General features: G+C 37.5%; 4 protein-coding genes and 1 long non-coding RNA gene across 12 annotated transcripts; 3 read left to right on the top strand and 2 right to left on the bottom strand.

The window, feature by feature from the left end:
* The first annotated feature begins 1,796 nt into the window (after positions 1 to 1,796).
* Positions 1,797 to 4,656, top strand: LOC107911757 (glyceraldehyde-3-phosphate dehydrogenase 2, cytosolic). Its single transcript, XM_016839673.2, has 11 exons — positions 1,797 to 2,020; positions 2,114 to 2,214; positions 2,573 to 2,688; positions 2,797 to 2,896; positions 3,068 to 3,214; positions 3,300 to 3,360; positions 3,438 to 3,535; positions 3,687 to 3,829; positions 3,972 to 4,055; positions 4,187 to 4,276; positions 4,394 to 4,656. The coding sequence occupies exons 1-11, from the start codon at positions 1,993 to 1,995 to the stop codon at positions 4,437 to 4,439; spliced, it is 1,014 nt and encodes a 337-aa protein (XP_016695162.1). The 5' UTR covers positions 1,797 to 1,992; the 3' UTR covers positions 4,440 to 4,656.
* Positions 4,657 to 5,640: 984 nt separating this feature from the next.
* LOC107911754 (actin-histidine N-methyltransferase) lies at positions 5,641 to 20,284 on the bottom strand. Of its 8 annotated transcripts, XR_005920989.1 has the most exons (13): positions 19,704 to 20,280; positions 19,538 to 19,613; positions 13,247 to 13,452; positions 13,065 to 13,151; positions 12,880 to 12,972; positions 12,463 to 12,617; positions 12,243 to 12,327; positions 11,931 to 12,017; positions 11,733 to 11,852; positions 11,318 to 11,419; positions 11,056 to 11,226; positions 8,573 to 10,020; positions 7,302 to 8,467 (listed from the first exon to the last, which is right to left on the bottom strand). XR_005920989.1 is itself a non-coding variant. In XM_016839667.2 (12 exons), the coding sequence occupies exons 1-11, from the start codon at positions 20,016 to 20,018 to the stop codon at positions 11,059 to 11,061; spliced, it is 1,494 nt and encodes a 497-aa protein (XP_016695156.1). In that variant the 5' UTR covers positions 20,019 to 20,280; the 3' UTR covers positions 5,641 to 6,230; positions 11,056 to 11,058. The 8 variants fall into 8 exon arrangements, 4 of the variants coding, with proteins under 4 accessions (XP_016695156.1, XP_040961654.1, XP_016695155.1 ...); XM_016839667.2 differs by lacking the exons at positions 7,302 to 8,467; positions 8,573 to 10,020 and adding an exon at positions 5,641 to 6,230; XM_041105720.1 differs by having other exon boundaries at positions 7,302 to 10,020.
* On the top strand, positions 7,433 to 9,828 carry LOC107911753 (serine/threonine-protein phosphatase 6 regulatory ankyrin repeat subunit B). Its single transcript, XM_016839664.2, has 2 exons — positions 7,433 to 8,143; positions 8,225 to 9,828. The coding sequence occupies exons 1-2, from the start codon at positions 7,433 to 7,435 to the stop codon at positions 9,536 to 9,538; spliced, it is 2,025 nt and encodes a 674-aa protein (XP_016695153.1). The 3' UTR covers positions 9,539 to 9,828.
* A 30-nt stretch (positions 20,285 to 20,314) lies between the features above and the next one.
* LOC121223677 (uncharacterized) lies at positions 20,315 to 21,754 on the top strand. Its single transcript, XR_005920993.1, has 2 exons — positions 20,315 to 20,771; positions 21,199 to 21,754. It is a non-coding gene; the product is annotated as an uncharacterized lncRNA (long non-coding RNA).
* Positions 20,940 to 22,036, bottom strand: LOC107911759 (mitochondrial pyruvate carrier 1). The gene is made up of 5 exons (XM_016839675.2): positions 21,903 to 22,036; positions 21,650 to 21,753; positions 21,485 to 21,539; positions 21,222 to 21,357; positions 20,940 to 21,141 (listed from the first exon to the last, which is right to left on the bottom strand). The coding sequence occupies exons 2-5, from the start codon at positions 21,740 to 21,742 to the stop codon at positions 21,087 to 21,089; spliced, it is 339 nt and encodes a 112-aa protein (XP_016695164.1). The 5' UTR covers positions 21,743 to 21,753; positions 21,903 to 22,036; the 3' UTR covers positions 20,940 to 21,086.
* Positions 22,037 to 22,698: the final 662 nt, after the last annotated feature.

Below are 22,698 nucleotides of genomic sequence, written 5' to 3'. Positions count from 1 at the left end.
GACGTTTCCAAAACTCGGTAAATCCAATTGGGCTCTCCGCAAAGTGCAAGAGCCAAAATCCTCCGAGAGAGATAATACATTCCGTTGAGGGTTCGAGACCCAACCCCCCTCAATAGAATAGTATGTAAAAAACTCGGGGCGATTTTGAAGATTTCTTTTACTATTAAATTACATTTATACTAATATTTCAAATAAAATAAATCAATATATGTATTAAAATAATTAATTAATTCAGCAATTAAATTTATACAATCTAAATGCTGAAAGTAATAAATACTTAGCTGTGCAAATATTTTGGCATGATTGTAAGGATAATGAGTTAAGATCTTATCATAGAGCAAGATGGTGTTGGATTAAAAGAAATTTATGCTTAAATATTATATATTTTAGTATCTAAAACACTGAATTAAAATCAAATTGAATATTAAATTAATTGAGTTAAAATCTATTGATTTAAAAAATATCTTTTAATTATCTTTAAGTTTCTTTTATAATTTAAATTTTGTTTTCATATTGTAAAATAAAAATTAAAAAAATAGTAATGTAACACCCTCAAAATCCCTTTAGTAGAAAATAATATGAGATAGATGTAATGAAATAATATATAAGAAAAAGTAAAGGATAAGAGATATTAGAGAAAAATGAAATAAGAAATATGTTCTGAAATATTGATTTGAGGCAGAATCTAAATCGATTTAAGCTGGATCAAACCAAAGTGAGAATCCCTTATCTAAACCTGGATGAGTCGGTTGGAGTATTTTGAATTGCACTTGCCACCCAGCCCTTGAACAGTTTTGTGACTTTTTATTTTTTTGGAATACTTATATTTAGGTAAATTACACTCAATATCATTAAACTATTAATAAGTTTATGCTTTGATCACTTAATTTCAAAGAGTTACAAAATGGACATTGAATTATTCGATAATTTTTATTTAAGCAAATTGGTTATTAATTTTTTTAAAAGAAAGTTTAGTTAGCAAGTTTCAAGTGACAATTCAACGATCGATATGATGATCAGTTCTCGTCAGCAAGTTGAAGAATATACTTTAGATCTAATTTGATTTGACAATTAGTGTCGGAGATCGGTGAAGAAAGTTGTTTAGATTTTGGTTGACAAATTCATGACCTTCAAAGCTATTTTGTGAAAAAAAAACTTGTGGAAGAGAAAAAGAATTAGAGCTTTTAATTGGTATATGCGGTGCAAACATATAAGGCCATAAAACAACGATTTTAACAGCCCATCAACTTAAATGAAAAATTTCAAATAGTTTAGTAACAATTTTATAACTTTTTGAACTCGAGTGATCAAAACACGAACTTACTAATAATTTAGTGACCTTAAGTGTAGTTTACCATTATATTTAGAAACTTCCAAATGTGATCCTGCACTAATACTATTTTGGTAAAAAGACCTCTCCAATCCCTCTCAATTTTGATATTGAGCAAATTTGTCCATCTAAAAAATTTTGAGCAATTTAATCCCTTTCAATTTTGAAAGTGAGCAATTAAGGACAATTAGTCTCAACATTAATGTTTTCCGTCAATTGTATATAATTTTGATTGGTATAATAACAAATTTAGCTCTTAAAGTCTAGAGATTCTGTTAATGTGGTCCTAATTTAACAAATTTAGCTTGCAAAATTTGTGTAAATGTTGAGGTTTGGAAGGGATTAAATTGCTCTGATTTTTTTTAGAAGGGGCCAATTTACTCAATTTCAAAACTGAGAGGGACTGAAGGGGTCTTTTTACCTATTATTTTCAGTTTTTTACCATTTCCAACGAATCAATCGACGGTTACTAATTTTTGTGGTCGCTACTTTCCACTAAAAATTTCCGTCAATCAGTTATTCCTTCATTTAGGTTAAAGTCCTCTCATAAATAAACTACCCTTCTCTTCGTATGCTACAGTTATCACTCACTTAGCGCTTCACCCTCCGATCTCTCTACTCCTTTTATCGTCTTCATTAAGGTTTGATTTCGTTTCTCCGTCATGGCAAAGATCAAGATCGGAATCAATGGTATTTAATTTTTATTCTTTTTTTGGATTTTATTTTGATTTCATTTCCTTTTACAAAATTGTGATCTGATTTCTTTTTTGGTGTTTCGTGAAGGATTCGGAAGGATTGGACGTTTGGTTGCGAGAGTTGCTCTCCAAAGCAATGATATTGAGCTCGTTGCTGTTAACGATCCTTTCATCACCACTGATTATATGGTTCGTTTACGCACATTTGTACTTTCCTTTGTATTTGCTTGCTTGCATGTTAGTTGATCTGTCCTTTGGATTAAATCTCGTGTTGAATTTCTTTTAGTAGATGAAGAGCTGATCTGGAGAAGTGATGATCGACTTTAATTTTCTTGATTTGAATCTTACGTTTTCTCGCTTACCTAACAGACATAATATGTTTTAACTGGAAATAATTTAAATTCAATTTATTACAGATTATTTAAAGATGATCTGTTAACTATTTTACTTGTTTTAAATTTTAAAGGCAGAGAATCTTATTGTTTATTGTTTGAAGTTTAACTTAATAGTTTGCTTATCGATTCAATTTGGTGAACGTATTGTACAGACCTACATGTTTAAGTACGACAGTGTTCACGGTCAATGGAAGCACCATGAACTTAAGGTGAAGGACTCAAAGACCTTGCTCTTTGGCGAAAGGCCTGTCACTGTTTTTGGCATCAGGTGGTATTATGTGTTCTTTTTAACAGAGATTTTGTAATTTACTTAAATGTCGTTGTGATTTTTGTCACATATAAACTATTTTATTGATTTGTTTTCAATTGATGTTAGAAACCCTGAGGAAATCCCATGGGGTGAAACCGGAGCTGATTATGTTGTTGAGTCTACCGGTGTTTTCACTGACAAGGACAAAGCTGCTGCTCACTTGAAGGTTCGTGATAATTCCTTGATAATATGTTTATTTGATGGCTTGGCTATATGAGAAAATTTACTGGAACTAACATGTCTATTGTTTATCCGACCCAATTAAAGTTCTGTGTTTTGAACTGATTCTTTTCTTCATATTTTCATGTTTGGTATTCTTATCCAAAATATTTTTCAGGGTGGTGCAAAGAAGGTGGTCATCTCTGCTCCCAGTAAGGATGCCCCCATGTTTGTTGTGGGTGTCAATGAGAAGGAATACAAGTCTGACCTCAACATTGTCTCCAATGCTAGTTGCACTACCAATTGCCTTGCTCCATTGGCTAAGGTAATAATGATTTCTCTTATTCCTTAGAAGCATTGGGTAAACTTTTATCGTCAATGTGTTACTTGATCTGTAAACATGGTGACAGGTCATCCACGACAAGTTTGGCATTGTTGAGGGTCTTATGACCACTGTCCATTCGATTACTGGCAAGTACTTATGATGTTTTATTGCTTCTTGTTGCAAACTTGTGTATTGTTGAATTAAACTGATCTTTTTAATTTAGCAACCCAAAAGACCGTTGATGGTCCATCAATGAAGGATTGGAGAGGTGGTAGAGCTGCCTCCTTCAATATCATTCCCAGCAGCACTGGAGCTGCCAAGGTATATTTTGGTTGTTAGATTTTCACATGCTAGTACCTGTATTTTACCTTTGAATGAATGAGTGATTATCAGCATAAGGTATCTATTATATGATTAGTTGCTGGAATTGAATTGTGATGGTTGATTGTGGCGTTATCTTGTAACTGTATAGGCTGTTGGCAAAGTTTTGCCAGCATTGAATGGCAAGCTCACTGGAATGGCTTTCCGTGTTCCCACTGTTGATGTCTCTGTGGTTGACTTAACAGTGAGACTTGAAAAGGCTGCTAGTTATGAAGATATTAAGGCTGCCATCAAGTAAGGATTAGAATGTTTTTTTAACTTATAATGATAATGGCATTTCAACCTTTAGGGTTCACACCTTAAGTTGCCCTCAAGGTATTTTCATTATTAGACAAATTATATAACACAAGTTCTTGCACGTCTTTTGTTTGTGTAGGAAAGAATCTGAAACCAACTTGAAGGGAATTCTTGGTTACGTGGATGAAGATTTGGTCTCAACAGACTTTGTTGGAGATTCCAGGTGCGAAGCTACATCCCTTTTGCCTTTTGTAATGTTGATACTTTTTCTCGGACGTGGGAGTTTTACGTATCTAATAACTTCAGGAACTGCAATCGGGACTAAGATTCTATGGTTCTGTTTTGTTTTAACAGGTCTAGCATTTTCGATGCTAAGGCTGGAATTGCTTTGAGCGACAAATTTGTGAAGCTTGTTGCTTGGTATGATAACGAGTGGGGTTACAGGTATAAACTATACATATCCTTATTTTGATAGCTCGATAATACTTTCAAATATCAAACTCGTTTATGGCTTCTCCTTTGCTGCTTGTCTAATGGCTTTCTTTCTTTTTTTAATTGTAGTACCCGAGTGATTGACTTGATCAGACACATGGCTTCTGTTAACTGAGTGATTTTCGTGTAACAGTCGTTACATCATGGAATTTTTAGCCTCTTTCTTGAAGCTTTTAGGAAACTGAAGAGATTTTCTTGGAAATAATAGAATTGCACGGGACATATATCAGTGAACCCGTATGCATCTTTTGAAACAGTTTTTATTTTGATTGTTAGCGTAAGTTCTCAACTTTTAAAGGCAAGTGATTTGAGGCTGGTGACGTTTGTGCCAAGAGATGGTAAGAGAAAAGGTGCTGAATCAACTTTTAATGAAAACTGCAAAGATGCAGCTGACCAAGATGAAAATATCACCTATAACAACGATTACACGTGTACAGTAAAATCATGAATTCTGCTTGTTCTTAACGATTGATTAAAACTTGTATGAATAATAATAATGGATGGTAAAAATGTTGAGAGGAAATTGACCTGACATCATATCCATGGTAGCAATTGATATTTTTTGGGGGGGTTTAATCAATTATGAAAATTTTTGGTAGAAATAAATTTTAATTTTCTATATATATATTATCAGATAAATTATATCATTATATGTAAATTTTTTAAAGAATATTAGATGAAGTTGGAATCAAAAGATCTGTGCTCTATTATCATGTATGCTACGACTATCCTCTAGATTATTGGAGTCGTGGTGATGAAGGGACTCAGCCATATTCAGCCCAACTTTTTGACATTGGGTCCATTCCTTTATTGGATATGACTACATGAGCCATTGAGACTGAGCAATCTTCATATTTCGGTTCAAAATTCATGAGCCTAAACAAGCCCAATTTTGGTCCAGTCCAATAAAAATCAATTGATCTCCATTCAATTTTATTCCAAATCTAGAAACAAAACCATTTCTTATTTTTTGAACTCCTCCCGCCCACCCGAAAAAAAAAATTCTTATTTTAACTCTTTTTTTCCATTATACAATTATTGACATATATTTTACAGAGATGCATAAAAATCAGATCGGATGAGATCGTTGAGAAGTGTGATTATTGGCAAGGACTAAATGAGGCAGTTAGGATAGGGCCAAGCAAGTGCAACAAATGTAGGCTGCCGACCGGGCACGCAAACCCAAGAAGGGTTCTCTAGGGGCAGCCAACGCTGCGCCAAAACCATCAATTCTCTCAGCCGAAGAAGTCAAGTCAGCAACAGTAGTTGGTCGGGACCAATATATAATCAAGGACGGAGCAGTTCTAAAGATCATATGAGAATAGCAATGAAAAAGTGCGTCTGGACAAGGGATGATACCACTAGTTCTATAAAGTTATATAATCTAATTAAATATCTGTCGCAGTCCGATAATCCTCAACATTAAAAAAAGAACACACACGTCTGAAGAGGATTGTTGCACAGCTGCTAGTGGTACTTCTTCTATTTACATTATATTGAGCTAAAAACAAAAGATTGGAAATTATGAGATAAAGAGTTACAGATCAAATCACAAAAAATCTACTCTCTACGTTAAATATACCCTACATTTCAAGGAATCAATTGGTTGTTGTTGCATTCCTCTGTGTCTCCTCTACTCAAATCAACACATTTATCATATACAGCTACTTTCCATGTGCAATTGAAAGGTTCATTGCATCATTCAGTTGGGTCCCAAGTCTCTAATATTTGCCATTGTAACTTTAAGTGGAGGTCAGAATCCGAAACTTCCTTTACTTTATGTATGCAATGAGACATCCAATAAGTTTTTAAAATCCCAAAGGAGATTTGAGAGACCAATTGGTGTGTTTTCTGGCAATGTGACGATGAGTTTCATAATACTGGCCATTGAAGGTAAGAAAGAGACCTGTAAGAAGATAATTTAAGAACAAAACAACAATGGTGGGAAGCATGAAAATGATACAAAAGCAAAGCAAGGGATTTGACATATCACATGCATTATTGTTGATAAAGCAGGGAACCCCACTCCTCTATTTTCAGCCTTTTTCAATGTATTAGTAGCCATTAAAACTATATATATTGTTAAAAAGCTGCTTTTCACATGGCATTCTTTGTTTTCGAAGCTATGAAATCCAAGTATTTTTGAGTAGTTGGATATGGTTCCACCTCACTATGTCTTAATTTTTATCTTTGAAGTAACAAATTATTCTAGTTTCAATCTTGAATTTGATCTTGCATGTTAACTTTTTTAAAGTCTAAACTTAAAGCAAAGGTCTTGGAATCCAAAATTTACAGCAGAAGGTGACATTTTTGAAGGCTTTCACTCTTTATGATGTAAAATTTTCAAACTTGACAAGGTTTCTCATAAACCAAACCTTCAAAACCCGAACTTCTTCTGTTAGCAGATCTGGGAAAATATATACAAATATAACTACAATAATATCATTCTTCAATACTTCCAAGTTTCTCAAGAGATCAGGTTGGAAATTTACAATTAAGTTCCTCAACTGTCAATATCATAGGAGGAGAAGAAAGCACTAACATAGTGGTAGTGGTAGGGGTTGCCCTGTTGACTTGAATCAACATTAGGCCAAATGTTTGTTAGAAGATTAACTAGATTAACCACCAAATTAAACAATAAACTTGATGGACCATTACACAAATGGTAATTAACTAAATCTTAGATTAAAGTAAGCACAATTTACCCACTTCATAATATTTGAAGATTAACCGATATGATCTTGGAACAGTTTATTATTCCAATTGAGGAACATACCATCTTTTCATGTTCTTCACCTTTTTGTGAGACTGATCATTGGCTATTCCCTTTCATACACCATCTTATAGTTGATGTTATTTATCATTAACTCTCAAACTCTTGGCTATCAAGACCAGAAAGAAAGCATTTATTCACGGCACATGCTTTCTTGATCTACTTCATTTCTTTTCAGGGTGATTCAATGGTTTTTGATGCTGGTAGTTCAACTGCTTGAATATTTTCATTAATGAAGCTTTAGTTTCTTACAGTGGTTAGTTAAGCCTTTTTCCCTATTTGACTTGCTTTGTTGCACTGAGTCCGGTAGGGCCTTTGCTTTGTTAATCTTCATAATGCTTCCTACATACTTCCCTCTTCGCTGGGAAAGCACTGGAGACCAATGGTGGTATGCTTCTCCCATTGATTGGGCAGCAGCTAATGGCCATTACGACTTGGTCAGAGAGCTTCTACGGATCGATGGGAATCATCTCATCAAGCTGACCTCTTTGAGGAGGATCCGCCGGCTCGAGACTGTATGGGATGATGAAGAACAGTTCGATGATGTTGCTAAGTGTCGTTCTGAGGTTGCTAGGAAGCTTTTTATCGAATGTGAATCGAAGAAAACAAAGAATTCCCTTATCAGGTGTGGCTACGGTGGATGGCTTATGTACACGGCTGCCTCAGCCGGAGACTTGGGTTTCATTCAAGAACTTCTTCAAAGGAATCCTCTACTTGTTTTCGGAGAAGGAGAGTATGGTGTTACTGATATTCTTTATGCTGCTGCCAGGGGCAAAAACTCTGAGGTTTTCACGCTTATATACGACTTTGCAGTCTCACCGAGGTTTATGACAGCTAATGCAGAAGGGTTCAAAGAGCACATCGGGGAAATACCTTCTGTTTATAAGTGGGAGATCACAAACAAAGCTGTTCATGCTGCTGCTAGAGGAGGAAATTTAAAGATTTTAATGGAGCTTCTTCATGGCTACTACAAAGATGTATTGGCTTATAGAGATAAGCGTGGTTCGACCGTATTACATGCTGCCGCTGGCCGAGGCCAAGTCGAGGTTAGGCTCAAGTATTCTATGTTTATGTTAGTGGTTAAGTTTCATTACCTTGACTAATGCAAGCATTGTTTCATTTTATAGGTGGTTGAAAAGCTTGTTTCATCTTTCGATATCGTCGCCTCCGTAGATGATCAAGGCAACACCGCGTTGCATATCGCTGCTTACAGGGGCCAAGCAGCCGTTGTTGAGGCTTTGATTCATGTGTCTCCCTCGTTGATCTCCGTAAGAAACAATGCCGGGGAAACATTTCTCCATTTCGCAGTGTCTGGTTTTCAGACCCCAACTTTTAGAAGAGTTGACCTACAGATCAATCTTATGAAGCGACTGGTACACGAAAAGAAGTTCAACATGGAAGACATTGTTAATGCTAAAAACAATGATGGAAGGACTGCACTTCACTTGGCTATCATTGGGAATGTCCACACTGACCTGGTGCAACTCCTTATGTCTGCACCATCAATTAACGTGAACACCAGTGATGCGAATGGAATGACTCCGCTCGATCTACTTCGACGAAGGCCGCGTTCCGCTTCATCGGATATGCTTATCCGACACTTGATTTCAGCCGGGGGAATGTTTGGTTGTAAGGACCACACTGCGAGAAGAGCCATTGCTTCACACTTAAAGATGCAGCATGGAAGCAGTCCCGGAACTTCTTTCCGAATATCGGACACCGAAATCTTCTTGCATACTGGTGTTGAGACTACATGGGATGCTTATGATGCTAATGATCCCAGTAGCAGAGGAAGAAGTCGTTCATCCTCAATTGATTACGATTCTGGTGATGAAAACAGGAAATCATCAGTCAATATAAAACCAAGTTCGAAGAATAAGGCAGCACAGAGATTGAAAAGTGTTCTCCGTTGGCCTCATATGAAAGGGAAAAAACCGAAAAGATTGAAGAAATCAATTGAAGGTTGCTCTGAAGAAACTCCAATCCCACTTAGACAAAGATTTTCAAAGCCTTCATCATCACTTCCTAACAACAAGAGAACACTATCCGTGAGGAGTAATCAATCCAGTCCAATTGCAAAGAAAAAACTTGCATCAGGGATTATGAAAGGTGTTATGCAAGACATGCCGCAGTTAACAATTCAGGGAAGATCTCGATCGAGTTCGTTCTCGAGGTCATCCCTTTCTTCTCCGAGCTCATTGGATAAACAAAAGGGAATTTTCACTGAGGATATTGGTGGACCATCTTGCTACATTCCAAGTACTGATGATGAAAAACCAAGTACAATTGAGAAGCAAAGATCAAACAAAAAGGGGTTAAAGAGACAGTATTTCTGTTTTGGAGGTTCGGGCTTGACTATGAAAACCACAGTTAGCAGGCAGAGGCCGAACCTGAACCTGAACCAGACTACCGTAAATCCAGCCATGGCCTCAATGGCTTGATATGGTTGTCTCTGACAGGAAGAGTTGGGTCCTGAAATGATCTCAAGACCAACAATCTGAATCTATATAGGAAGCAACTTACAAAAGAAGAAAGATCAGCAATATCTGCATCTTGCTGTCTGGTTCATATATAACAATTATATAATAAAATAAACCTGTATGTGGAAAATAAACTTTTATGTTTCTAAGCAGTTGATATGATGAAATCTGAAGTTCTCATTTTAGATTGCATATAAGCATATAAACCTTTGTATGAGAAAGGTATAAAAACCAGCCTATCTATTAACTCATTTTATTGGGTATTCGAGTCATTGGTTATATTATAAACAAGTTTGTAGTCTCTATGAATCAACTGAACTAAACATAAGGTTATAATTAAACTGACTTTTTTTCAACTAAATATTGTAAGCTGAAAAAGGCATCAGTAAGAAACTTCATGCTTGTTTTACTGTTAGAAGGTCTCAGCAGATTGATCCCAGAAACTGAAGAAATGTGGGAGAGATAGAGAGGTGTCAAATTTAAGACTGCAAATTATATGAATTAAAACAAGATACACTTTTTTGTTTTGAAAAACAATAAACATAAACATAACACGAGTATACAAATTGCCAAGTTAGAGTCAGCTCTAATACAAATTGAGTTAGAAGTGAGGGTAAATTCAACAAGTGAAAGAAATCTGATTAAAAAAAAAAGGGTCATCTAAATCTACAGTTACAAGAACTGGCCAACATTAGTGGCTGGAATTATTCTATGCAACCGTTAGGTGAAGATTCTTGGACTCTTTCTCTTCTCTGCAAGACTACAACTAGAAGACACTCTTGAAGTTAATATGAATGTTGAAGAACCATTCACTAAAGGCACACCATGGCATCCGATAGCTCGGAAAAGAAAAACCATGATACTCTCTTCTAAAACCCTATTTGATCCAGCAACAAACTTCCCATGTTCTGTTCGAGGTGCCAATTCTTAAACCTACCTGCCAAACATCCCAAGAAAAGATGTAGTACCCAATGTGAAAATGTCTCTGCATAAGTATTTGGACACTTGCCATTGTTAATAGATAGTCCTTGTTGCTCTAGGATTAAGATTCTTCTATACATTTTTTTTAGTACATTGTAAAAGAGTCTAGAACTTCTCAAGCACCCCCATTTTTTGAACATTATTTTTTGGTTTAGTTGAATCAAGTTCATATAGACAATGGATTAATAAAGGCTGGAAGAATCATGAAATGCGATTGGTTATACGGGGACAGATGACAAAGGCCAAAGGGTGCTAGTAGATTCAATTTTTAGTTGGCCGGTGGCCATGTTACTCGGACTCGAGTGCAAGTGTTGGACACATGTACATGTCTAATATGGGTATAATTGAATTCTTTTCAAGACTTCCATGTATTTGGAATGTCCTTTTTAAGATTTCATCTGAGCAATATAGGCTGCCAGAGACAAGTAATTCTGAAGAAAGTTCATTCCAAATTAACAAGAAAATGAATTAGAAGTACAGAGGGTGAGTGGAGATACCTTTCATTTCAACAACAGGGCATAAGGTGCAGGGCATGGAGACACAGTGTGATCAGGTAACTCATCTATCAGTTCAGTTGTTGCTTGCAGACAAGCATGGAGAATTTTCTTCTCCAACCTAACTAGCTCAGTGGCAACTCGTCTCCTGGGATTCAAGTTAGGATCTGACAACTAACATAACAAAAAAATATGTTAATCAAAACTAACATTCCATAAGTTCAGATCTAATCGTCAACTTGGTCAAGAGAACAACAAAAATCACCAATGACTCATCTTCGTTCAGTGTAGTAAGGTAGCCGGCCAGACGTCTATTGAAGTAATCAGCAAGCTGGGCTAGCACCGCTCGTTCCATACAGGGACTCACCTATTACGAAAAGTATGTCACCAGAATTTTAGTGGAGGAAAAAGGAATTTCACTGGTTCTAAAATGATATCGGGATTTTAATTGGTCTATAAAAGGTGAAACTAGAAACAATTTTTCAAAGGAAGAAAGGGCCACTGCTGAAAACCTTTTTTTCTACAAGTAATGATCTTTCTCAATCACGTTTGTTCAGTCATCTAACTGAATTAGCCGGATTTCAATTTGAGTAGGACATAAATCTTAGATTCAATTACGATTAAGTGATGCAGTTAATAAAGCATGCAAATAAATAGCAGTTTGCAATAAACAAACTTACTGGGCACACTGGACCTTGAGAAGAAAGAACAGATTGCATCTCAGAAGGATCTGAAACATAGCCCAATCGCAAATATGGAAGCATATCAGAAACAGCTTCTTTTTCCTTCCCTGCATAAACCTGCAACAGGTACAAAGTAAGATCAGAAGGATAACATCCTATAATATAATCCAATTAATACGAGGTTTGAGTTAATACATGAAAAACTTGAACTGATAGTTTGCCGTTTCTTTGAACAACCAGTCTCTTGTCCTGATATTGAGGATCTTCGGTATTCAAAGCTGCCTGAACATACAGTAAATAAAAATATCAACATGGTTGAATGAGAAAAACACAAAATCTCAATCTCATCAATGCCATATCGCATCACTTCAATAAATCAAATTTTCAACATATATTAGACATTCAAGCACAGAAGCATAAATATCTTTTCATTCATTAAGCATATTAGCATGGTTGACAAAGAAAACTATGAAATTGCATATACAAGTTAGAAAATCCAGATTTTACCTCAACAACCAGGCGATCATAAGAATTATCATCATCAACAAATCCGTAGTTGATGAGCAGTTTTGAATTAGGCTGTGGTCCACACCTGAATAGACAACAAATTCACCAATGTCAACTTTTGTTCTGAGTGATAAAGTTTCATTGCTTTGATGCTAAAGCATGACAGAGAGAAATCAATGTTATGGACAAATAATAAGACTTTATATGTTTATATTTATACCAGACAACAATGGGTTCCCCAGCCTTACATGCGCGATCAACCACTAGTTCAACAGCACCATTAACAGCACTTAACATTGCCTTGCAATTGCTTCTGTAAGCTAGCAATGGGGGTCCAAGAGGAACCAATGCAAATCTCTGAGCCAAAGGTACTTTCTGAGTAAAAACAAGTTTTCAGTTTATCATTCAAACATATTGTTTCAAAATTTTCAAGAAAGGAGAAAAAAAAGAGGGTTTTGGTGTATACGCAAAGCTATCAAGAAGGTTTAGCCAATTAAGTTTTTAAAATTTTATAAAACGCGAACCATAAAGACTACTCCCAGAGAATAAGTCAGTCATGTCCACAAGGGTTGAAAACATATTTCTCGAAAATTAGGGGAAATTGGAAATGTTTATAACCATCTAGAGAGAAAATGACCTGTAAATGCACCACACAAGACTGAACAGCAACAAAAGCTTGTTTGAAAATCTCAAACGGAAAAGCCTCAGTAGGTATATCATATGGATATTGCTGCAATGCAAATAAATAAGAAAACATTTACGATCACGCTCTGAGCTCTAAGATTCAGAAATGAAAAACGAAAAAAGGATGAAATACAATACCTGAAAGAGAGACCCAGCCATAAACCAGACAGTATCAAGCTCATTATACTCTCTTTTTATTCCTTCAGCCCTTTCAAGAACTTCGGCCTAACTTATGCACAATATAGAACACAGTCATGAAACAGTAAATCGGGTATAGAAAAGGGAAAGCAGATAAAAGAAATTTGTGTCGTCCTTGGTACCTTAGTGGGGCTACCAGTTAGGTAAGCCAATTCTTCTTCTGACCATAGAAGGGGAGATTCCACAGCCAGCTGGCCCCTTCCTCGTTGGCGATCGAGCTCTCTAATATAGGGATACCAGAATGATTTCTTTCCTTGCTTCTTCTCATACATTAAATATAAAGCTAAGCATGCCAATTCGGACAACTTGTTCGTTGTCAAAAGTTCAGCTGTAGGCAAGTAAACATAATTACAAAACCAAATCAAGTTGAAAAAGAAATTTGAAGCAGTTTGTGTTCTCCCTTTTCCACTCAATTTAAATCTATAGTTAAATATAAACATAAATGCATAGATGTTCCACAAGTACTGCAAAGACACGTAAGCTTGCAAAACAATTAAATCCTACTTTATAATTTCTTGTTTTGAGAAATTTACATGGAAACTGTTGTAACAACGGTCTAGTGTCATGGGTTGCACATGGGAGCCCGCAACCATGACACATTCGTGCGATCCATCAAGTGGGAAGGAGGTCATTTGGCCCGATCGGACTGACCATTGCTTGAAGAGATTGAAGGCCAATCTACAAGCTTGTCACATATGGAAATATAATCTTCGAGGATATGCAATCGCAGATATGATATGTAATCTTAGAAAATATGATTTTGTAATCTTAGAGATTTGATTTGTAGATACCTTTCAATCTTAGCCGTTGATATACTTGATCTGTACCGTTGGATTTGGGGAGGCTCAACTATAAATAGAGACCTCTCCCCTCATTGTAAATCACTTGAGTTTTGAAGAGTAATAAGAATTTTTGAGAGTATTCGCTCAAACTTCTCTCTTTGTGTTCTTGATATTCTGAGGCTTGTTCTTATTTCGTTCTTCTTTCATCTCTGTTTGATCCTTGAGTTGCTTTCGTTTGTGTTGGTTTTCAAAGGGGAATTCTCTTGAATCCTTAAATCGTGAGAGTTATGCTGACTTAGGCGTTTTTGGGAAGCAAGAAACTGCCTAAGGCCGCACAAATCGTGAGGCGAAAATTTTAAATCCGTGACAGTTGGTATCCGAGCCAGTCTTACGAAAGCACTATTGAAGGATGTCGAAAGAAGTTGGTGAGAATGAGCCAATGGAGACCCGTGGGAGGGCTAGAAAGGCTAGTCGATCGAGGAACATGTTGTCGAGCTTGGAAAATCGAGTGGTCAATCTTGAGAAGTCTGTTGGTGACATGAGGGAGACACTCGAAGTGGTCCTGACCCGTATGGAGGAACTGAGGGAAGACAGCAAATAATTTATGTTGGATACTCTTAGGTCCACTTCGGACAAGTTGACGGTAAGGGACGAAGCTCCTGAGGCCCTGGTGACTTCCATGAAAGAGGAGATTGCTGAGCTTAAGGGGGAGCTCACAATCTGTAAAGCTGCTCTGGGAAGTGGGATGTTGGCTTCGGGACCGAAGCAACGTCATGTAGATGTTCCAAAACCCGAGAAGTTCAAGGGGGCAAGGTCCGCAAGAGAAGTGGATAACTTCCTGTGGGAATTGAAGCAATATTTTTGAGCAATGGGCATTGAGGATGATGCTACTAAGGTAAACACTGTTTCGATTTACTTTACTGATGTTGCTCTCTTGTGGTGGCGACGTAGGTCCACGGATGAGAAACGTGGAGGAACGGCTATTGGGACTTGGGAGGAGTTCCAAAGAGAGTTAAAGAAGCAGTTTTATCCGCAGCATGCTGAAAAGGAGGCTCGTGCTAAGTTGCGTCAACTTACGGAACAAGGCACCGTTCGAGATTATGTTAGGGAATTCAGTGAGTTGATGCTTCAGATCTCAGACTTGAATGAGAATGAAGCATTTTATTGGTTCGAGGATGGGCTAAAAATGTGGGCTAAGCAAGAGTTACGTCACCTAGGTGTCACTGATTTGATCGTAGCCATGGCAGAGACAAAAAATTTCTACGATGTTGGGGGGAGAAAATTTGATAAAAGTGAGTCTTCCAAGCCCAAACCAAGACCCAAAGGCAATGGTGGGGGAGACAAAGATCAAGCAGACCGTGGAATAAAAAAGGGCCAATGAAATGCTACTTTGTCAAGGTCCACATAGGATAAGGGATTGCCCAAAGAAAGTCGCGTTCAATGCCATGGAAACGCGCGAAGAGGCCGAATATGACACCAAAAGTCTTAGCAAGATATTGGGTGGTGTCGAAGACAATGCGAGTAATGGACTGATGTCTGTGGACATTATCGTGGCAGGCAGAAGATTGAATGCCCTTGTTGATACTGGTGCATCTGATTTATTTATATCCAAAGAGATGGCGAAGGAACTCGATCTCAAAATAGAGGAAGATTCGGGTCGAATTAAAACGGTAAACTCGGAAAGCATTCCCATAGCAGGTGTGGCTAAAGGAGTGGAACTCAGGCTTGGCGAGTGGATCGGCAAGGCAACCATTAAGGTAATCCCACTCGATGATTATGATTTTGTGGTTGGATTAAGCTTACTTGATCGACTTAATGCGGATATTCATCCTTCTGAGAATTACATGACAATCTCCGATTCGAACCATCGATAGATGGTGCGAGTGAAAAGAAAAGGAAGCATGGAAGGAAAAACATTGTCGGCAATCCAATTTGCCAAAGGAGTACGTAGAAATGAAGTCTCCTATTTAGCCACCTTAAGGGACAATGTGGATGAGAAATTCGAGGGGGAAATTCCAAAAGAAGTGAAGCAGTTGCTAGAGTCATTTCAAGATGTGTTGCCCATGGAGTTGCCCAAAATATTGCCACCTAAGAGGGAGGTGGATCACAAGATTGAGTTGTTGCCCAATACTGAGCCGCCAGCAAGGGCACCATATCGAATGTCTCCGCCTGAGTTGGAGGAGTTACGGAAGCAGTTGAGGGAACTTTTAGATGCCGGGTTCATTAGACCTTCCAAAGCCCCATTTGGTGTGCCAGTGTTATTCCAAAAGAAGTATGATGGGTCCTTGAGATTGTGCATTGACTATAGGGCCTTAAACAAGATCACTGTGAAGAACAGGTATCCCATTCCTCTTATTGCAGATTTGTTCGATCAACTTGGTAGCGCGAGATGGTTTACTAAGTTGGACTTGCGATCGGGGTACCACCAAGTGAGAGTAGCCAAAGGGGATGAGCCCAAAACAGCCTGTGTGACTCGGTACGAATCTTTTGAATTCCTAGTGATGCCGTTCAGGTTGACAAATGCTCCGGCCACGTTTTGCACCCTAATGAATAAGGTATTGCAACCCTTTTTAGATCGCTTTGTGGTTGTTTATCATGATGACATTGTGGTGTATAGTAAGACACTTGAGGAGCACGTGAGACATTTGAGGGAGGTGTTCCAAGTCCTACGGGAAAATGAGTTGTATGTCAAAGAGGAAAAATGCTCATTTGCCCAACGAGAGGTGTCATTTCTAGGCCATATTGTGGGAGGTGGCACGATCCGAATGGATGCAAGCAAAGTTCGAGCAATTGCCGATTGGGAGCCACCAACCAAGGTAACGGAGTTGCGGTCCTTTCTTGGGTTAGCAAACTACTATCGACGTTTCATTGAAGGCTATTCTAAGATCACTGCACACTTGACGGACTTGTTGAAAAAGGGTAAAGTATGGGACTGGGACTCTCGGTGCGGAGAAACATTCGACCAAGTAAAGCAAGCAATGATGAGTGAACCTGTACTTGCTTTACCGGACTTTTCAAAGGCATATGAGGCACGTACAGATACTTCAGACTATGCAATTGGGGGAGTATTGATGCAAGAGGGGCATCCAATTGCTTTCGAGAGTCGAAAGCTTAATGAGACGAAACGGAGATACACGATCCAAGAAAAAGAAATGACTGCTGTGGTGCATTGTTTGCGCACATGGAGGCACTATTTGCTTGGTTCCAAGTTCATGGTATTCACTGATAATGTCGCAAATAATTATTTCCTAACCAGAAAAAATCGTCCCCCAAACAAGCTCGTTGGCAGGTTTTCCTAGCGGAGTTTGATTTTAGCATAGAGTACAAGCCGGGGAGTGCCAACACTGTGGCTGATGCGCTTAGTCAAAAGATGGAATTTGCAACGATAAGCCAACCCAATAGTCCCTTATTGGAGCGCATTCAAGAAGGGTTGTCCCACGATCCCACGGCCAAAAATTTGATTGAGCTTGCCAAAGATGAAAAAACGATGCGATTTTGGCTCGAGGGAGAATTACTATACACCCAAGGACAACGTCTATATGTGCCTCAACATGGGAACTTGCAAAAGGAAGTTATGAAAGAATGTCATGATTCAAGATGGGCTGGTCATTCGGGCATATATCGCACTTTGGCTCTCTTAAAGGATCGGTTTTATTGGCCTCACATGGGTGACGATGTGAAGACTTATGTGAAGACTTGTTTGGTGTGCCAACAAGATAAAATCGAGTTGAAGGCTCCTGCTGGCTTGCTACAACCTTTACCTATTCCGGAGCGCCCATGGGAGAGTTTATCCATGGACTTTATTGTAGGTTTGCCTAAATCTAACGGATTTGCAAGCATTTTTGTTATGGTGGACAGGTTTTCGAAGTATGCAACCTTTATCCCCGCAATCAAGGAGTGTCCTGCTAAGGAGGCTGCTCGCTTGTTTCTTAGACATGTGGTGAAATATTGGGGAATGCCGCAATCTATCATCAGTGATCGAGATGGGCGATTCACGGGACGATTCTGGACGGAGTTGTTCAAGTTAATAGGCTCGAACTTAAACTTTTTCAACCAGCGTGCATCCACAAACTGATGGGCAAACTGAACGAGTGAATGCGTTGTTGGAGATGTATCTTCGGCACTATGTGAGTGCCACACAAAGGGACTGGCCAAAGTTGTTGGATGTGGGTCAATTTTCATACAATTTGCAAAGTGGGGCGACAAACCAGAGTCCGTTCGAGATAGTGACAGGGCAACAGCCACTTACACCCAATGCTGTTGCAACTCGTTATGCGGGATCAAATCCAACAGCTTATCGATTTGCGAGAGATTGGCAAGAGCAAAACGATTTGGCTAGGGCTTGTCTACACAAGGCAAGTAAGCACAATAAGAAGTGGGCGGATCAGAATCGAAAGGATGTGCAATATCAGGTTGGTGACTCAGTCCTTGCTAAACTAAACTTGATTTTGCGACACAATGAGTTGCATAAAGGGTTTGTGCGACGATATGAGGGACCGTTTCGAGTGGTGAAGAAGGTAGGCAAGGTGGCCTACAAGCTTGAGTTGCCTAAAAAACTCAAACTCCATCCAGTGTTCCATGTGAGTATACTTAAGCCATTCCATGAAGATGGGGAAGACCCAAAACGAAATGAGTCCAAACAAGCACCAATGGGGGTAAAAGTCGCCTATGATAGAGAGGTTGAAAACATCGAAGGGGATCGTGTAATAAGACGGAAGTACTATCAACCGCGGCTTGAATACTTGGCCCGATGGAAGGGATTTCCCAATAGTGAGACAAGTTGGGAACCCGCTGAAGCCTTGTGGCAATTCCAAGACAAGATAGATCAGTACCATGCGGAGGATGCGACGAGGGCGTCGCTAGATTCGGTGGGGGAGAATGTCATGGGTTGCACATGAGAGCCCGCAACCATGACACATTCGTGCAATCCATCAAGTGAGAAAGAGGTCATTTGGCCCGATGGGACTGACCCATTGCTTGAAGAAATTGAAGGTTCATCTACAAGCTTGTCACATATGAAAATATAATCTTCAAGGATATGCAATCGCAGATATGATATGTAATCTTAGAAAATATGATTTCGTAATCTTAGAGATTTGATTTGTAGATACCTTTCGATCTTAACCGTTGATGTACTTGATCTGTACCGTTAGATTTGGAGAGGCTTAACTATAAATAGAGGCATTTCCCTTCATTGTAAATCACTTGAGTTTTGAAGAATAATAAGAATTTTTGAGAGTATTCGCTCAAACTTCTCTCTTTGTGTTCTTGATATTTTGAGACTTGTTCTTATTTCGTTCTTCGTTCATGTCTGTTTGATTATTGAGTTGCTTTCGTTTGTGTTGATTTTCAAAGGAGAATTCTCTTGAATTCTCAAATCGTGGGAGTTAGGTTGATTTAGGCGTTTCGGAGAGCCGAAACGCAAGAAACTGCCTAAGGCAGCACAGCACAGATCGTGAGGCGAAAATTCTAAGCCCATGACACTAGACTATCATCCAGGGCCATAATCAGCTTTACAAGTTGAGAGAAAAGAAAAACAAAACAATGTCTATATATGAACCAAGTTTCCAATATTGAAAAGAGCATTCAGTGCTTTATAAAATGTTCAACAATTTATATAGTGCACCTTACCAACAGTCTCGTTTCCCAGCACTCTCTCAAGCGTAACAACCAATGAATTGGGCACCGAAAACGCCACATCACCTGCCTACAAAACCCAGAACAGGAAACGCGAATTTTACAAAACCCCATTAATAAAAACAAAGAAAAAAACCAAAAAAAAAGCTATTTTAATTACCCGAAGATCCTCACTGGCAGCGACATAATGTACAGGCATATGCTTCTCATCGTGTGAAGTGCTCTCATTGAGCACAACTTTACAACGGGGCAAGCCATTTCTGTGCATCCAAGATTTCAAGTCCCCAAATTCATCATCTTTCTTGCTGCCAAGTTCCTTTATTGAACTAGCCACAACAGTATCCGAAGCCGAAGCTAGAAAAAGAATGTTTATTTTTCGACGGAAGATTCTGGGGTTAGGGTTCTTGAAGAATGGACGTGAAAGGTGAGGTAAAGAAGGAAATTTGAATTTGTTATGCAAACAAGTGAGCTCCATTAAGAAAGTCTCTTGAGAGAAGTAAAAGTAAAAGCTAGGATTTTAACTTACTGAAGATATTAGAATTAGAAGAAGGATTTAGGGATAAGAGAAGAAGAATGGGGTCTGAGGTTTGAGATAAAGTGGATTGAATTGGAGGGAAGCAAAAAATCTTTGGGCGTTTTTGTGTGTTTTGACCGGTAGATTTTGAAGCTACACAGAATACCAAGAAACTACTTCCGACTGGGTTTATCACAAATTAACTAGCCATTTGAAAAATAATTATTTATTTACAAATAATAAATATTAAATTAAAAGTATTTTATTTTTATATAAAACTTTTTAAATTTTTTTATTGCACCATAAGTTTATCATAATCTGCTTTTTCTATTTATTTATTAATGCAATTGAAATTATTATTTCTTCATTAATCGCAACTATTCATTTCCTATGGAATTTTTAATTAGATTATGTGGCATGATATGGGTAAGAGAAAAAAAAATTATATTAAAATTTATGTAAAAACTAAATGAATAAATATTTTATAAATACTTTTAATATAATTTTATAAATAAGTAATGTTAAAAATTAGATGGTCAGATCATGATATGTGTGAACTTTTTTAAAAGAGTAATAATATAATTTATTTTTATAAAAATAATAATTTTTTAATTATCTTCCAATTGGATTTATACGTAGCTTGAGTGGTGGATTTGGTGGCTTTCTTTTGATGTTTTTTTCCTTGGGATTAATATGGTTTCACTTTCGATGAAGGTACTCTTTCTTTAATTTGTATATCTTTGAGTTTAATTTCAATGTATTGAGACTTTTTCTTCCTTTCTTTGTAAAAGTTTACAAATCAATTAATACAGTTCATCTTTAAGCTAAAATATTAAACAAACCATAACCCTGCGAATCAAAGGTTAAGTAGCGCAGATAAGCTAAACAAAAAGATATTTATAATTTATGTTGGGATTAAGCTTTGTTTACTCAAGCTTTATAGAAAATTATACTTCATCTTGTTGAGAAAGAAGCAAATTTTACAATAGAGTTTTTATTGAAGATCAAGGTGTAATGATCATTGTAGTACTAGTCATCTTTGTTGCTGTTTGGTGCCTCAGTTTCATCTTTCTTCTGTGAATTCCTGTAGATAACAACTTAATTTTATTTATATAAATTTTGAGTTGTGTTTCTCTTATAGTGCTTAATATTACGAAGGCTTACTGTTGAGCCTTGATCCAACGGGAGAGCTGATAAAGCTGCACAGTTTCATTACAGGCATGGCAGACAAGAAGATGGAGGTTGCGTGGCTGTACCACCCATGCAAACCTCATGAATAATGCTGAGTAGCCGCACATTACTTCAAAACACATCAATCACTTTAATTTAGCAACGTATATCTATATTACTGGGATTAGAGTTGGATATGGTAGGAGTAAGTTTGAATTAAGAATAAAAAGAGGGGTCAAACTTAGAGATTGGCTGACCTGCAGTCATGTTGCCCGATATCACTTCTGGGGGTTTCTTTGTGTCTAAAAATGCCTTTAAAAGAAAGAAAGCGATAGACACAAGAGTACTTGGATTAATCTCATAGAAATGACATAAAACAGCAGTGAACTATGTTGAAATGGATTTGAATTTTTAGCAAATACTGCAATAGGGAGGCTCCAGTTGAAAACAGGGCCCCAGAAATGAGTTGTTTTAGGGCCAATGGGACTGTTCACAAAAGCTCTTAACACCTCCATTCCTCCTATTTCTGCAAATGAAAATCTCGTTTGTAAAACAAATAATAATGATACTAAAAAAAGAAAAAAAACCACAAGATTGTATCCCCATATAACAATTGTTTCTTTCCATTGTTGAAAATTCATGAGCACCATAAAAACACGCACAAACATATCTTACCAAAATATGACTATTGCAGCAGTTTGATGAACTCAAAACTTGAATAGGCAATAGTCAAAAATTGATGAAATGTCTTCCCAGAATGTGGAGGATATATACGAATATTCAATAGTAGAAAGATTCAATTGCGAGTCCAACAAGCAACCATTAACTGACATTTTTTTATATTTTTATATTTTTAAAGTAAATTACTACAACAATATTCATTTAGATCCAAGTGTATCTTCAATCCTTTTACTTCTTCCCCTCAAATCTAACTCCCTTCACGTTACTTTCCTTCTCTCTCTATATGAAAATGACAACTTGTTTATCTTCCATGTCATTTAGCTTTTAACACTCAATAGCTTTCATAGAATAATTGTCAATGGCGGCTCCTTCATCACATTAAATATAATCAATGGCGGCTACTTTATCACATTAAATTTTGTTTTTCCAATCTGATCAAATCCTTGAGATAAGGTTTTCTTGCCAGGTTTAGTATATATTTGGAATATGGATTGGCTTTCATGAATTATGCACTCACATTCACCCACTCTACTGGTCTAGCTGCTCAACATTGTTAGAGGATGAGTATTCACTCGGTACAGTTGATTCGGTTATATAGCAATAATCGATTAAACCGACCAGCCATTATCACCATAAACAGAGGAAATAATGTACCAATCTCTAACTGTTTGTAAGGTATTAACAATAGTTCACAACAATGGCTGCAGTGGAGATTGTCTAAGGCGTTTCAGCTGGCACAGACTGATAAAATACCTGTGAGGTGAGTTTATGGTGGAACTTCGTGCCGGAT

This window comes from Gossypium hirsutum, chromosome D11 (assembly GCF_007990345.1).
Source record: "Gossypium hirsutum isolate 1008001.06 chromosome D11, Gossypium_hirsutum_v2.1, whole genome shotgun sequence".
In the NCBI taxonomy this organism is placed as follows: Eukaryota; Viridiplantae; Streptophyta; class Magnoliopsida; order Malvales; family Malvaceae; genus Gossypium; species Gossypium hirsutum.
This window is presented reverse-complemented; position numbering and strand designations above follow the sequence as displayed.